The sequence below is a fragment of the Vespula vulgaris genome, chromosome 23 (assembly GCF_905475345.1).
Source record: "Vespula vulgaris chromosome 23, iyVesVulg1.1, whole genome shotgun sequence".
In the NCBI taxonomy this organism is placed as follows: Eukaryota; Metazoa; Arthropoda; class Insecta; order Hymenoptera; family Vespidae; genus Vespula; species Vespula vulgaris.
In genome coordinates, this window is record NC_066608.1 from 2362501 (window position 1) to 2376171 (window position 13671).

The following is a 13671-nucleotide window of genomic DNA, read 5'->3' on the forward strand; positions in this document are numbered from 1 at the left end:
TGCAAATCTCTAAAAGCAATTTCTCCTTCTAATACTTTCGCTTGTAGCGAACAGTCGTGTGCGTTTTCATTTTCCCTTTTTATTTTCTTCTATTCTTTTTTCTTTTTTCTTCTTTTTATTTCCTATATCTAGATTCTCTCCTTTATCTCATTCTCTTTCGTCATTCGTATGTACAGCCGATTCTTTTGTTACATTGTACGAGTTACAAGACTGAGAGATTTTCAATTAACGATCGTTCGAAGTTGGGTAATCGGTTAACAGCGAGTACATGACAGACAGCCTTCTAAAAAGAAAATACGTCGATCTAGATCGATTAAACGTGTTGTCTATCGTTTCATGTTTCACCCTTCTCTCTCTCTCTCTCTCTCTCTCTCTCTCTTTGTTTCATGATATTTTTCGTTGAAAGTATTATACTCACCTGAGATATTCATTTTTCCCGAGACGAGAAATATTGGAATATTTGCATAACAGAAAAATTGTTCCTTCGCGTTATTAAATTTCAAGGATCAACGAGCACACCATGCAATTCCTCTGATGAGATTAATTATTCTGTTACCGTTACCATATGTCGAGGAAGTTGAAGCTTTACCGAGAGATTTATATTCCTTGGACGTCATCGTAAATTGTAATTTTTTTTTTCTATTTTCTCTTTCTCTCTCTCTCTCTTTTCCTTTTATCTATTTTTACCATTTTCCGTTTTTTTTTTCTACTTTTTCCTTTCTTTCCCTTTAAATATTACCTCTGTTAAATATTCACGTTTAAATATGTAAATTGTCTTGGAAAATGATCGTAGAAAGTTAAACGTTTCGTTTATTATTCATATTATTTTTGCATTGTCGTAATCGTTTCTAGTAACGTTTCGTAGAAAAGCTGTCTATCCGAATGACAATAAATCGATCTCTTGGAAATGTTAGGGCGAGAGAACGCGTTTAGGACCCCTCGACATGTGCCTCGTTCTCACGCTGCGCCTTGGCCATGGTAAACGAGGAAGAAGAAGAGGAGTAGGAGTAGTTAGGGAGGGAGAAAAGGGGGAGGGGGTGTATGGGGAGAAAGAGGGAGGAGACGACACGACGGTAGCGGTGATTCTGGTTTGGAATCAGGGAAGCATTTTGGTCTTGTCGTTGATTAGGAGGAAGCATCGAATAAATCGTTCGCTGATATCCATTCTTTTTTGTTTGTTTCTTTTTCTTTTTCTTTTCTTCTATTTTTGTTTCTTCGTCTTTCTTCTTTTTATTTTGTCTTATTACTATCTATTTTTTTTTTTTTTTTTTTTTTGATTCTTTTCTTCTCTCGGACAAACGTCGAGTCCATCGTACTTAATCTTTTTTCTTCTTTGTGTTTTTTATATCTTTTCATTTATTTCTTCTTCTCTCCGAGACAATAATTTCGACAAGTAGGAACGAAATTTATCGATAAGTTTTGTTTTGTTTATTTTCTTTTTTTTTTTTTTTTTAATTTTGAGTAGATTTGTTGATACTTAATATAATTTGTTTAACCATCTCGATAGTTTTTCGATAAATTTACGGTTAGGCTTTTATTTTTTTTTTTTTTATCGAACTCTTTAGTTGAGTTAATTTCTCTTTAGTTTTTGTTATTTTTTTGTCTTTTTAATTTCTTTTTTTTCTCTCATTAAGGGAAAAGGAGACATTAGAAATATTTATTTCGAATGATTGATACCATTTGTATAAAACAAAATTTATATATATATATATTTTTTTTCTTATCCATTACAAGAAGAATTCAGTATTCAAAGATAATTCAAAGATATTTCAGTATTCAAATGGGACGAGATACGTTTATAAAGGATCGTGACCAGGGAACTCGAAACTTTATACATACTTAAATGACAGTAGGGTGCTTTTATACGTGTCTCAAGAAATATAATAACGTTTACGATGAATCTTGAGGATCTCTTTTTCTTTTTTATTTTTATTCACTTCCTTCTCTTTTTTTTTCGCGACGTACCTTTCAATATCTCACCTACGAAACGTGAATGACATTATCTCGAGGAGTTTATCTATCTACGTGAAAGAATTTGGAATTAAATAAATACTCGTATGCGTACTTACTTACGTATTCACGTGAGTAACGGTGAAAATAATATTTTCAATGTTATATATTCGTGTTATATATAATGGCATGTATATTATACATTATATATTCGAGTAGGATCTACGAAGGGAATAATAGTTACAGTAGCATCTAGGATATCGCGTTGGTTTGTTCTTAATCGAGTTACAGATATATCTAGTTTGTATGTATATATATTTATATACTATACTACACATATTTATTATATAATATATACGTGGACATACACGTAAGTATTTAAGTATATACCTGGAATCGTAATAGCCCTGCCGTGTACGAAGTTACAGCACGATTCGTGTTGTTACGTATATATACATATACGTATACATACATACATATATATACACACACACACACACACATATATATATATGCATATATACATACATGTATACCGAATACGATGTTAGCGTCGTTATGAACTTAAACTAGGCCAACAGAAACGTGCATTGCCCTGGTACTATGGGAGGGTTAAAACAAGGGCCGATGCAGAGTTTGAAATCGATAATCGCGTCTACGCTTTGCTATTTTCATCCTATCAGATATGTGTCCCCCTACTACACCCCCCTTTGACTACCTCTATCCTCTTTTGCAAAATGTCTTACATGAATAAAGTGTATAGATGTTTATATGTGTTGGTGTGTGTATCGTTCACGAGGATTATCGTCCTTTCATCTTATCGTATTTTTATAGAATTGATTTTTATAGAATCGATTGTGTTTATTTATTTATATATATTTTATATATTTTTCGTTGCTCTTATTAAAGAATTTCGAGATAATTTCGAAGGATTTATAAGCTGTTATTTATTGTTATGATAAATTCAAATATTATATATTATACTATTTTATATTATACTAGAATATATTATATTACTAATAGAATACTATATAGCATACCAATAGTATATTAAATTAAATATAGTATAACATACAGTATAATATAATGTAATATAATATAATATGAAAATTACTACATTACTCCACTAACATATTGATCAAATAAATAATTAATAATTACGATTAACACATTACGATAATAAATCAAAGAATAAATTCTTCTTCGATTAATTCTCAACAAAAAAAGAAAAAAAATAACAAAATATCACACGTGGAATGATTCTTTAATGACTCTTCTAATGATTAATTAGAAATTGTATATCGTATTGTGTGATGGAATTAATTTGAACATTTTTCTTTAAATTTATGGAAGGTAGTCATTTTTGTCATCCTATATTCTTCAAACTATTCTTCATCGCATGTATAGTAGAGGTTGAAAGGACTTTTGTACTTTTTCAAAGCCCTTTCTCTTCCCCCCCCCCTCCCCCCCCCCCTCTCTCTCTCTCTCTCTCTCCCTCTTGAGAGAGTACCGTTACTTTGAGAAACCTCGCCTTGCCCTTGGGCCGTGCGTTTCACTAACCTAACGTAACCTCGCTCTTGCGCAACTCCTTTTATCCAGAGTTACGCTTAGCTGCGACTTCCGCTTTCGTTTAGATAGTTATCCAGATAAATGTATTAGTAAAAACGACCTTTACAGAGAGACAGAGAGAGAGAGAGAGAGAGAGAGGAGAAGGGATAAGGGAGAAAAAAGAGAGAGGGAATTATTTTCTTCCTCGATTACATTTCACGTCAAACTGGATTATGACGGTCAGTTACATCGTCAAGGCTAGTAGAATAATTAAATAAAATAATTAAATCGTTAAAAGTTAATACGTCGACTTATGCGATTAATAATCTAAGGCTGTTTAATTCGTTTTTTTTTTTTTCAGAGACATATGATTTTTTTTTTCTTTTTCTTTTCTATATTTGTGTCTCGTTTTTTTTTCTTGTGTTTTTTTTTGTTAGCTTTCTTTTTTTTTGTTCTTTTTTTTTGTCAATTCGAACGATATGTTTCTTTTTCTTTTCTTTTCTTTGTTATTGTTCGATCGAATAATTTTTTAAACGAGATCTCGAATGAAATCTCTTTCGGATTTTGTGATAATCGACGTCGTCGATTGCAAACTGCATGTCAGGTTCATGGACTCATATGTATGTATTAATTTCGATTTGATAATTAATTTATTGCCGTGATATCTAATTCGTCGAATTAGATATTTGAAGGAAAAGAATTGAAATGACACAATTTATTTGAATGAAACTGACAAGAAAAAGAGAAAAAGAAATAGAATTATTTTCTCTTTTTCCGTTATATAGTAAACTAATTAAAATGATCAACTTGATCGAAGCAATGAATTATTTCAAAGTTTCAAGAATCGTTCGTTCGTTCGTCCGTTTTGTTCCAAACAAAAAATTCTTTTTCCTTTTGTTTTATTTATTTATTTATTTATTTTCAACAAACATCCAAGCAACAACGTTAATAAGAAAAATTAGCTAACGCGTGTAAATAAAATGAATTAAAAACTAATATATAATTTCTAGAGCAAAACGAGTTAGACGATAGAATCGTCGATAATTTTTTACCATTATAAATTCTATTACGTTAGATATTCGATCTTCTTCGTTCTTCTCGATCGTACAAATAAGAATTATATTATCTATTTACTCTCAATGTTCTACGTATCTACCGATCTACTGTCTCTAAATCGATCGGAACGATTTATCTTACGTATCATTATCAGTATCCTTTTTTTTTGTTGCTTTTTTTTATTTCCTTTTTTTTATTCCTCTTCTTCGATCGCTCGTTCGCTCGCTCGATCGATCGATCGATCGATCCATCGATCGATCGCTCGATGGCTCGTTATTAATCGAGATCGAATCGATCAAAAAACTCTTTCCGACTTCCTTGGAGGTCCTTCGAGATTATTTTTCTTTGAGTGAAATTTTTCTCTTCTTCGTCTTCCTCCTTTTCCTCTTCTTCTTCTCCTTCTCCTTCTTCTTCTTCTTCTTGGACGAGCAATCTGAACGGTACCTTTATACGTGTCTGCTTGTATTTGGTAGATGGGATCGGTATCTACTCTCGGCAATTCTACACTCTTCTTTATACGGCCGCGATTACATCGGTATGACCTTATTTCGTGTGCCGACGGTGATCGACTTTGGTGAAATTTAGGCTCGAGTTTCACGATCGTTCATGCTCGAGTTGTTCGAGAATCGATATCTCTTTGGGAAGATGTTACTTCTCTTACTGAATGGCTCGTTATACAAAATTTATTTCGATATAATTCGAGAATCGTTATATAAAAATTCGTTTATACGACGATTTCGTCGTTTACAATAATATTTCGGATGTAATACGTATCTTTCGATCGGATCTTACGTTTTCTTTTTCTTTCTTTGCTTTTTTCTTCTTCTTTTTTTTGTTTTTCTTCTTCGGACGTACTTTCAACGATCTCGAATGAATGAAAGGAGAGAAAAATCGATATTATTTTTCTACACGAAGTATGGCCGAACTGTGTTATTAAATTGAAATTAAAAGGAGAGTTTCCTTCGTAGAAAAATTATATTATTTCGTGCGGCTATTTTGGATATTAGAGACTTTTAAAAAGATCATTTTTAGAAACTTTTCAAGAGTTCTTTTTCGTATTGTTTTAAACTACGAAGTTAGATCATTTTTTTTTTACGATTTGTAAAAGATTAATTTAAAGAGTCTGATCGATCTTTATAATCATCTAAGGACTTTTGATCCATCCTGTATTTAATTATATCGACGAGTTTTGCGTATTACGAAAGAAATTAAAAAATATAAATATTTTTATATAACAAGATACCTACGATGGAAAATAATAATTTCTAAAAGACGGAGAAATTAAATCACAAAGCTTCTATATTCAATTAACGCGATAAAATTCTCATTAATGTTAACATTTTCTTCTTATCTCGATAAAACCTTTTGATTTTATTTGCAATAAATGGAAACAACACGATCGTAAATATTTAATAATATTGCTATATATAATTTTAATAAATATTTTTAATTTACTCACATAAATTTATCCTATCGTTTCATGGAAAATAATTTCGTTTGAACGTATTATCAATGTATACGTTCATCAAAATTAAATTCTTATTAATATTAAAGATTTCTTATCTTGATGAATACTTTGAAATTACTTTTTAAATTAAATCAACGTCCTTGAGAGCTAAAAATACGTTTAAAGAATGTTTCTCTCTTTTTCTCTGTAAATTTATTATTTATTTACCTATACATACATATATATATATATATATACACACACACATACGTAATGATCGTTTTGTTGTAGAAACAAGTCCCCTAATCTAAAGAAGACCCTCCCTTCAGTCATTCGAATTAGATAAAAATCGTGTTTACAAGCTCCCCTCGTACTCAGTTGATCTAGACTAACGTCTTTATCTTTGTTAGAACTCGAACGTGCCTTTGCAATTTGTCGTCAAGTGTATCCACTTTCACACGGATGTTAGAAACGACATGTCGCGTAGTTTAACGAAATGGTTGTTATCGGTAGAACGATACGGTAGAACTCATCCGCTGACACTTCTCTTAACACGGTTTGCATATACATTTGCTTTTAATATTTAATGGAGAAGACTTTCGTGTTGGATGGTATACTCTTGGACTTGCGTGATCCATTCATTTATTTCTTCTTTTTCTCTCTTGAAAATATCCTTAAGAAATAGAGGAAAGTGAAAGAAAAAGAGAAAGAGAGAGAGAGAGAGAGAGAGAGAGAGAGAGAGAGAGAGAGAGAGAAAGAGGGGGAAAGAAAGAAAGAAAGAAAAAAAGAAAATGAATCAATAAGAAAGAGAGAGAGAGAGAAAGAGATAGAGAGGAAGTGAGAGAAAGATTGAGAGAGCAAATAAGAGAGAGAGAGAATAAAAGAGAGAGTGTAAGAAAAATTGAGAGAAAGTAAGAGAGAGAGAGAGAGTAAAAAAGAGAGAAATGAAAGGAAAGAAAGATTTAAGATAAAGTATAAAAGAAAGAAAAGAGAGAAAGAGAGAGAAGGAAGGAGAGAGAGATAGAAAAAAGAAAAGAAAAGGAGGAAGATCGAAAAAAGGGAAGAAAAAAGGAAGATCGAAAAAATAGAAGAAGATAAGAGAGATCAAAAAAAAGAAGAAGAGAGAGAGAGAGAGATAAAAAAAAGGAAGCGAGAGATGAGAAAAAGAGAGAGATGGAAAAAATAGGAAAAAGAGATCGAAAAAAAGAGTTCGAAAAAAAGAGAGAGAGAAAAAGTGAGAAAATAAAAAAGAAAAACAGGAACAGAAAGAGAGAGAGAGAGAGAGAGAGAGAGAGAGAGAGAACGAAGTATAAATTATTCTAAGACTAATTAACATCGTTGCTAATCGAAGCGATATCGTCGTAGACGTTAGCTGCGTGAATATGAGTGTGTGTGTATATATATATATATGTGTGTGTATATATATATAAATATGTAGATACACACACATATCTATTAATCGGGCCCTTTCTGGCTCGGTTCAGTACCGTACCTTCAGAGAGAACTCGCGAGATAAAATCTCGTTTGACTTTTAGGAATGTGCATGCTCTATTCCCCTTCGTAAGTAAATTAATTCTCGATGTGTTTTAAATCGTCGTTTTTCTTATTGATCATTAATCCTTCCTTTTCTATGTTCCGATCGCGTGCATATACTGCACCTGGAAACGTGTCATTAACTTTTAACGATTTATTAACACGTGTTTCGTGATCTGTTGTATTATAGAATTGATAAATAATATCTTATATTGAATTTTATATATATATATATGTATAAATAGAAACGAAGCGATCGAATTAATACTATATTATTATATAAATATAAATACAATATATTTTTCCAATGTAACAATATTTATTTTTTTATATAACAATAGCATTTCTTTTTACAATTTTTTGCATTGCTATATTATATATGTAATACATAGTTTTGTTACATACTTGTTTATATTTGATTAATATTTTTATTCTCGTTCGTTGTTTCTTAATTTTTATATATCGTTAATGCTTCGTAAAAGATTAGCGAAGTATTTCTTACATTATTTCCGAACAAAAGTCATAAAAAAAGAAAAGAAAAAAAATATATATATATCGTCGTTGTAACCTGTATTCTCGATTACTATTAAAATCGGCGTAATTATCGCCGAGAGAATGATTATTTCGTTCTTGGCCGAAGAGAAAGGTGAATTTACGATGGACGATACTCTTCGTACGCGTTTTCTTCTTCTCACACAATAAACATAACCGTGCCGTTTAATTTTCTTTTCTCATTTTTCCGATCTTCAAGAGCTCCATAATACAGCAGGAAGGAGATAGCTTAGAAAGGCAAAAAAAGGGAAAAAGGAAAAAGATAAAAAAAAGGAAAAAAGAGCAAAGAGGAGAAGAAGAAAAAAGAAAAAAGAAAGAAGAAAGAAAGACAGAAAGAAAATGAGAAAAGAAAGAGAGAGAGAGAGAAAGAGAGAGAGGGAAAGAGATAGAGAGATAAAGAGTTAGAGTTAGAGAAAGAGAGACAGAAAGAGAAAGAGAAAAAGAAGGACAGAAAGAGCGAAAGAGATAGAGATAGACTTAGACTTAAAGTTAGAGAGAGAGAGAGAGAGAAAGATATAAAGAGCAAAAGAGATAGAGATACAGTTAGAGTTAGAGTTAGAGTTAGAATCAGAAAGAGTGAGAGAGAAATATTGAAGGAGCGAGATGGCCTCCCGTAGAAACTTTCCCTCTTGATAGTTTAAGAGGAGGCAAATCGAGTGAGGAGACACGCGCTTTGAATGAAACTGCTGCTCGACTCGAAAGATTAGCCTCGGACTCGCTCCCACGCCTCATCTCGGGTATCGCGCCATCGCAGATACCATCTAGTTGCTTCCAGAACCCTACTCGATCGATAAAACCTCGACTAGCTCGGCTGTCTATCTCTCTGGTACTCGCTCTCTCGTGCTCCTTACAAAAAAAACATTCGGAGGATAGTCTCTCTCTCTCTCTCTCTCTTTTTTTTTCTTGTTCTTTTTCTTCTTTCTCTGTCTTCTCTTCTCTTCTCTTCTCTTTTCTCGACTTGGCGACTTATTGAGGAAGAAACTCTTAGCTACTCCTTTTCTATTTCCATGGGGGCCCACATTACCACATATACGTTGGATCTCTTCTCTCTTAGTCGATGTTGTTTTAAGATAAGGCAATACACTTCTTCGAAGAATAGGAAAAAGCAAGAGAGTTACTCTCGAGGAACGTAAAACCTTATCCTCCTTCTCTTCTTCCTCTTTCTCTCTTCTCTTCGTCCTTATCCTCGTCTTCATTCTCAGCCTCCTTCCGCTTCTTTTCTTTTTTCTTCTTCTTTTTCCTTTTTTTTTCTTCTTCTTCTTCTTCTTGGCAATTATCTGCAGAAGGTTTCTCTCTCTCTCTCTCTCTCTCTCTCTCTCTTTTTGCTTATCAAAGTGTGACTATGCTGTAATTCTAAACGATTGTTATACTGATTAAAGAATGTTGAAGAATATATTATAAGTACATAGAAATCGTTGATATCTTTTGCTAATCGTCGTCGGTCAATGATTTTAAGATTCTTTTTATTTTCTTTCTCTTTTTGAAACGACTTACTTTCTTTTCTCTTTTCCTTTTTTCCTACAGAATTTACAAAACTCCAGTCGAACTCTTAGAATAATTCACATTCGATTAGAGATTCATTCGTCGCTTCGTGACTATACTTCGGACTAACAACATTATGAGGAAATATAATTAATCCTACCGTGAAACTTAAAACATTCTCACAAATACACGTGAAGGATATTTCGAATTTAAAAATTACTTCATGTCCATCTCTCTTCGAGAAACATCGTTCGATTGTATTAAAAAAAAAAAAAGAAAAGAAAAGAATGCTATAGATAAAGAACAAGAGAAAGAGAAACGGAAAGTCCAGGAAGAGGATTATGAAATATCAATGATATTACACCATAAAAAAAAAAAAAAATTGTATTCACTGTAAGCTTACGACTCCGTGGGACTTCGAAACTGGGTTGTTAAATCGTATTGTAAAATATCATTGTTATGTTCTGTTGTGTAGTTGACATTAGCTTGGTGGCGCCGACGCCACCCACCGTTCACCAGTCAGTTAGTCAGCAAACTAGAACCCCACAATCCCCACCAACCCCCCACCAACCCTTAGCCATAACCCCTCACCTATAACCTCTCACACCTTACCCCTCACCTACCGGTAAAACCACCATCACCATCATCGTCGTCAATATTTACTATAAGCCCTTTGTTTTATACAAGAGTAGACCTTGCTTGACACAGTCGCTGATACAATTCTAAGCCACGCCTTCGCGTATAACGTGCTAAGAGAAAAGTTGGTTGCATAAGGTCGTAAGAGGATCGACCTCGTTGTTTGTTCGTTCCATTCTTTGTTCCATCGATCGTTCATAAGTTAGATCTTTAGTTCGCGGTCAGTTTTATGCAAGATTATTAGCCTTCTACGTAAACGTTGTTGTCGTTTTAGGAATTGGTTTTTAACTGTAATTTTATGTGTATATTATATATTGTCATATAATATTATATCTATATAATAATACAATACATAATATCACATATAGTATATATAAGAATTATACACATATAAATTAACAGAAAAAAATTAATGAATACAATTAACATATATCCTTTGCTTTCCTTTCAGGTGATACCGGCCGATCGTCGTTTACCAGAGAAAGAAGAAATATGGACATTACCGAACGATCAACAGGAAACGTCGACATCGTTCGACGAGCTCGTCGATGATAGATCCAAGCTTTCGCAGGATTTAGAGAAAAACCTATCGTGTAAAACCCAACAAGAATCATTTTCTTTGGATAATGCGGATAACGGGGACGTTAATTTGCCACGTAGTCAAGAAACAAGGAAGAGCAAAACCAAGAGAGTTAAGAGTTATCTTCGGAAATGCAAGGGTGCATTGTCGAAGGGCGACGAAACTGTTTCTGAAAAGAAACGTCAAGAGAATTGTACGTCTTGGTATCTCGAGGATAATCATCAATCGGTATCGACTCGTCGCGAGGAGATAGATGATTATGTAGAAAAGTATACTGATCTTTCCGAGGAAAGATCGCAGGAAGAAAAATATGATCAGGAAGTTATAACGAACGATAACTTCGTCGAGGATCCATTATTCGTTAAGTCATCGAAGGATGATCATAGGATCGATCTTGAAAGTGAAAGTAGGACGATCGTTTCCTCGGATAAAAGTGACCCATCCGTTTCTAACGAAAAGTGTCAATCCGAAAGGAAATCTTTTAGAAAGGAGAACGATAAAGAGATTGACGATACGAATTTCGATTCGGTGATAATCGTTGCTTTAGCAAAGGACCATACGAATTTGGACAAGTGCGATTCTAACGATACTCTGATAGCTGAAGTGTCCGAGTTACGTGTTAACGAGTTTAACGTTTCTTCCAATTCTACGAATTTTCTCAAAGAGAATGACGAAAGAGAAGAGAATATCGTCGATTCTTTTAAAATTCAGAGAGAACGGGATGAAGAAGAAAAAGAAAAAGAACAAGAGGAAGCTAATGAAGAAGTAGATAAAGATGGATCGAACGACATCGAAATCCCATTGATCTTGCCTCTACCCGCGGTGAGTCCATCTTTATTTTTATCTAATCGTTTTAATTTCGTCTCTTTCAGCAACGAGTAGCATAAGCGATTTAATCGTCCGACTTTTCATCCGTCCAATTTTACCGCGTTTCAAATTTTTTCATTTTGTCTCTCTTTTTTCTCCTATTTTCTCATATTTCAAATCGTTTAATTTGCTCTGCTTTCAGTAATGAGTATCATCTTCGCATTAAACGTTTCATTATTTGATTTTTTTGTCTCTTTTAGTAATGAGTCTTCCTGTTTCTTTTTTTTTTTCTTTCTTTTTTTTTCGAATCACGAATCACGTTTCGATCCGTTTAATTTTACCTGTTGTAATAAGTAATTAGTTTCTTTATATCATATCTCAAATTGTTTGATTACCTCCATCTCTGTCACTCTCATTTTGTATCGCATCTCAAATCGTTTAATTCCGTCTCGTTTCAATTACACGTTTAATTATTTGATTTTGTCTGGTTCTACTAATGAGTCTCTTTCTCTCTCTTTCTTTCTTTTTTTTTTTTGTTTTTCTTTTTATGAATTACATTTCGATTCGTTTAATTGTATCTGTTATAGTAAATAATTAGTTTCTTCGTATAATATTTCAAATCGTTTGATTTCCTCTATCTTTCTCTCTCTCTCTCTCTCTCTCTCTCTCTCTCTCTCTCTCTCTCTCTCTCTCTTCTTCTCTATCACATAGAAAATCGTTTGATTTTATATATAAGCGTTATATATTTTTCGATAGAATGAATCTCTTCATTTTTAATTTGAAACAAATTACTTGATCTGATCTTTTCGGCAATGAGTCTTTCTCTCTTTTATTATATCAAATTTTAATTTTGATTGTGGAACTTTCAACGATTTTGTAAAGTCTCTATTATTTTAACTATTTTCTTTTTTTCTTTATTTCTCTCGTATGGTATCTTCGAAGTGGTTTTTTGTTAAAAAACAAAAAAATAAGAAGATTCTTTCACAACAGACTCGTGAGAAAGTATTACTATACCAGAAAAGACACGACGTAACGGAGTAAAGAGATAAAAGAGCGTAGTGTTATCGTTAAATTTATAACGATCTCGAACCGAGAAGCTGTGCCTTAAGTACGTACGAAATTCGACGTGTTTTCTGGATCGTCGATGTTTCGATCGTCGTGTTGTTGTTGATCGAGAACGTGGGCGTAGGGTGTCCGAAAATCTCTGCATGAATTTGTCTCTTTTATCGATCGAATCTTTTTGTTTTTTATAAGAAAAGTAACCTTAACCCTTTTTTTTCGATACTTCGAAAATAATAAGAATTATTTAAAGAGAGAGAGAGAGAATAATTGATTAGACGATCTATAACATCATTAATGATCAATAATGATTAATAGTGAAGTGGATGATCGATAATAAATTGTGTATTTTGAATAAGTAGAAAGTTATTTAAAAAAGAAAGATATATATATATTATCGATATCATACATATCATAAATAGGATATTGTATGATATAATTAAATTTATTATTATATTATAATCATAACTTGTTTATAATTGAAACTTTACGATAAAAATTAGTGTGTATAGTGAAAAGAAAAAGAATACTCTGGAATGGAATATTATTCGTATGGATGTGCAATAGAAATTATTAATTTATTATGAAAATTCCATTTACATATGAGATAAAAAGATTTCGTAAGCGTAAGTTTATGAAACAATGGTTCGTACAATGTTCGTGTAAAAAATAGAAAAATCGAAATATTTATCTCGCGTGTTTTTGTGAAACTAACGCGAGGATACACTCGATATGTTTGAAAAAAAAGACAAAGAAGAGGATGAAGAGGAAGAAAAAGATGTATGAAGATGAAGAAGAGGAAGAAGAAAAATATGAAGATGAAGATAGAACATGAAAATGAAGAAGAGAAAGAAGAAAAATATGAAGATGAAGAAGAACATAAAGATGAAGAAGATGAAGAAGATGAAAAGCGTGCCCTTGTTCACCCAGATATAAGTTCACGAAGAAGAGAATAAACAGAGTTCGTCGATCTTTTGCGAGTTCGTTTAGGTTAGAACGAGTTCTCCTTCTCGGAGTAGGT

The 13671-nt window shown here is 32.7% G+C and overlaps 1 protein-coding gene across 4 annotated transcripts in view; it reads left to right on the forward strand.

Moving 5' to 3' along the window:
• The window catches only part of LOC127071818 (puratrophin-1-like), a 340266-nt gene that overhangs the window by 23915 nt on the left and 302680 nt on the right, over positions 1–13671 (forward strand). For all 4 annotated transcript variants that reach the window (XM_051011526.1, XM_051011527.1, XM_051011528.1 and 1 more), the window contains one exon: positions 10656–11606. In XM_051011526.1, the coding sequence (XP_050867483.1) occupies positions 10656–11606 (951 nt within the window). The remainder of the gene's footprint in view (positions 1–10655; positions 11607–13671) is intronic.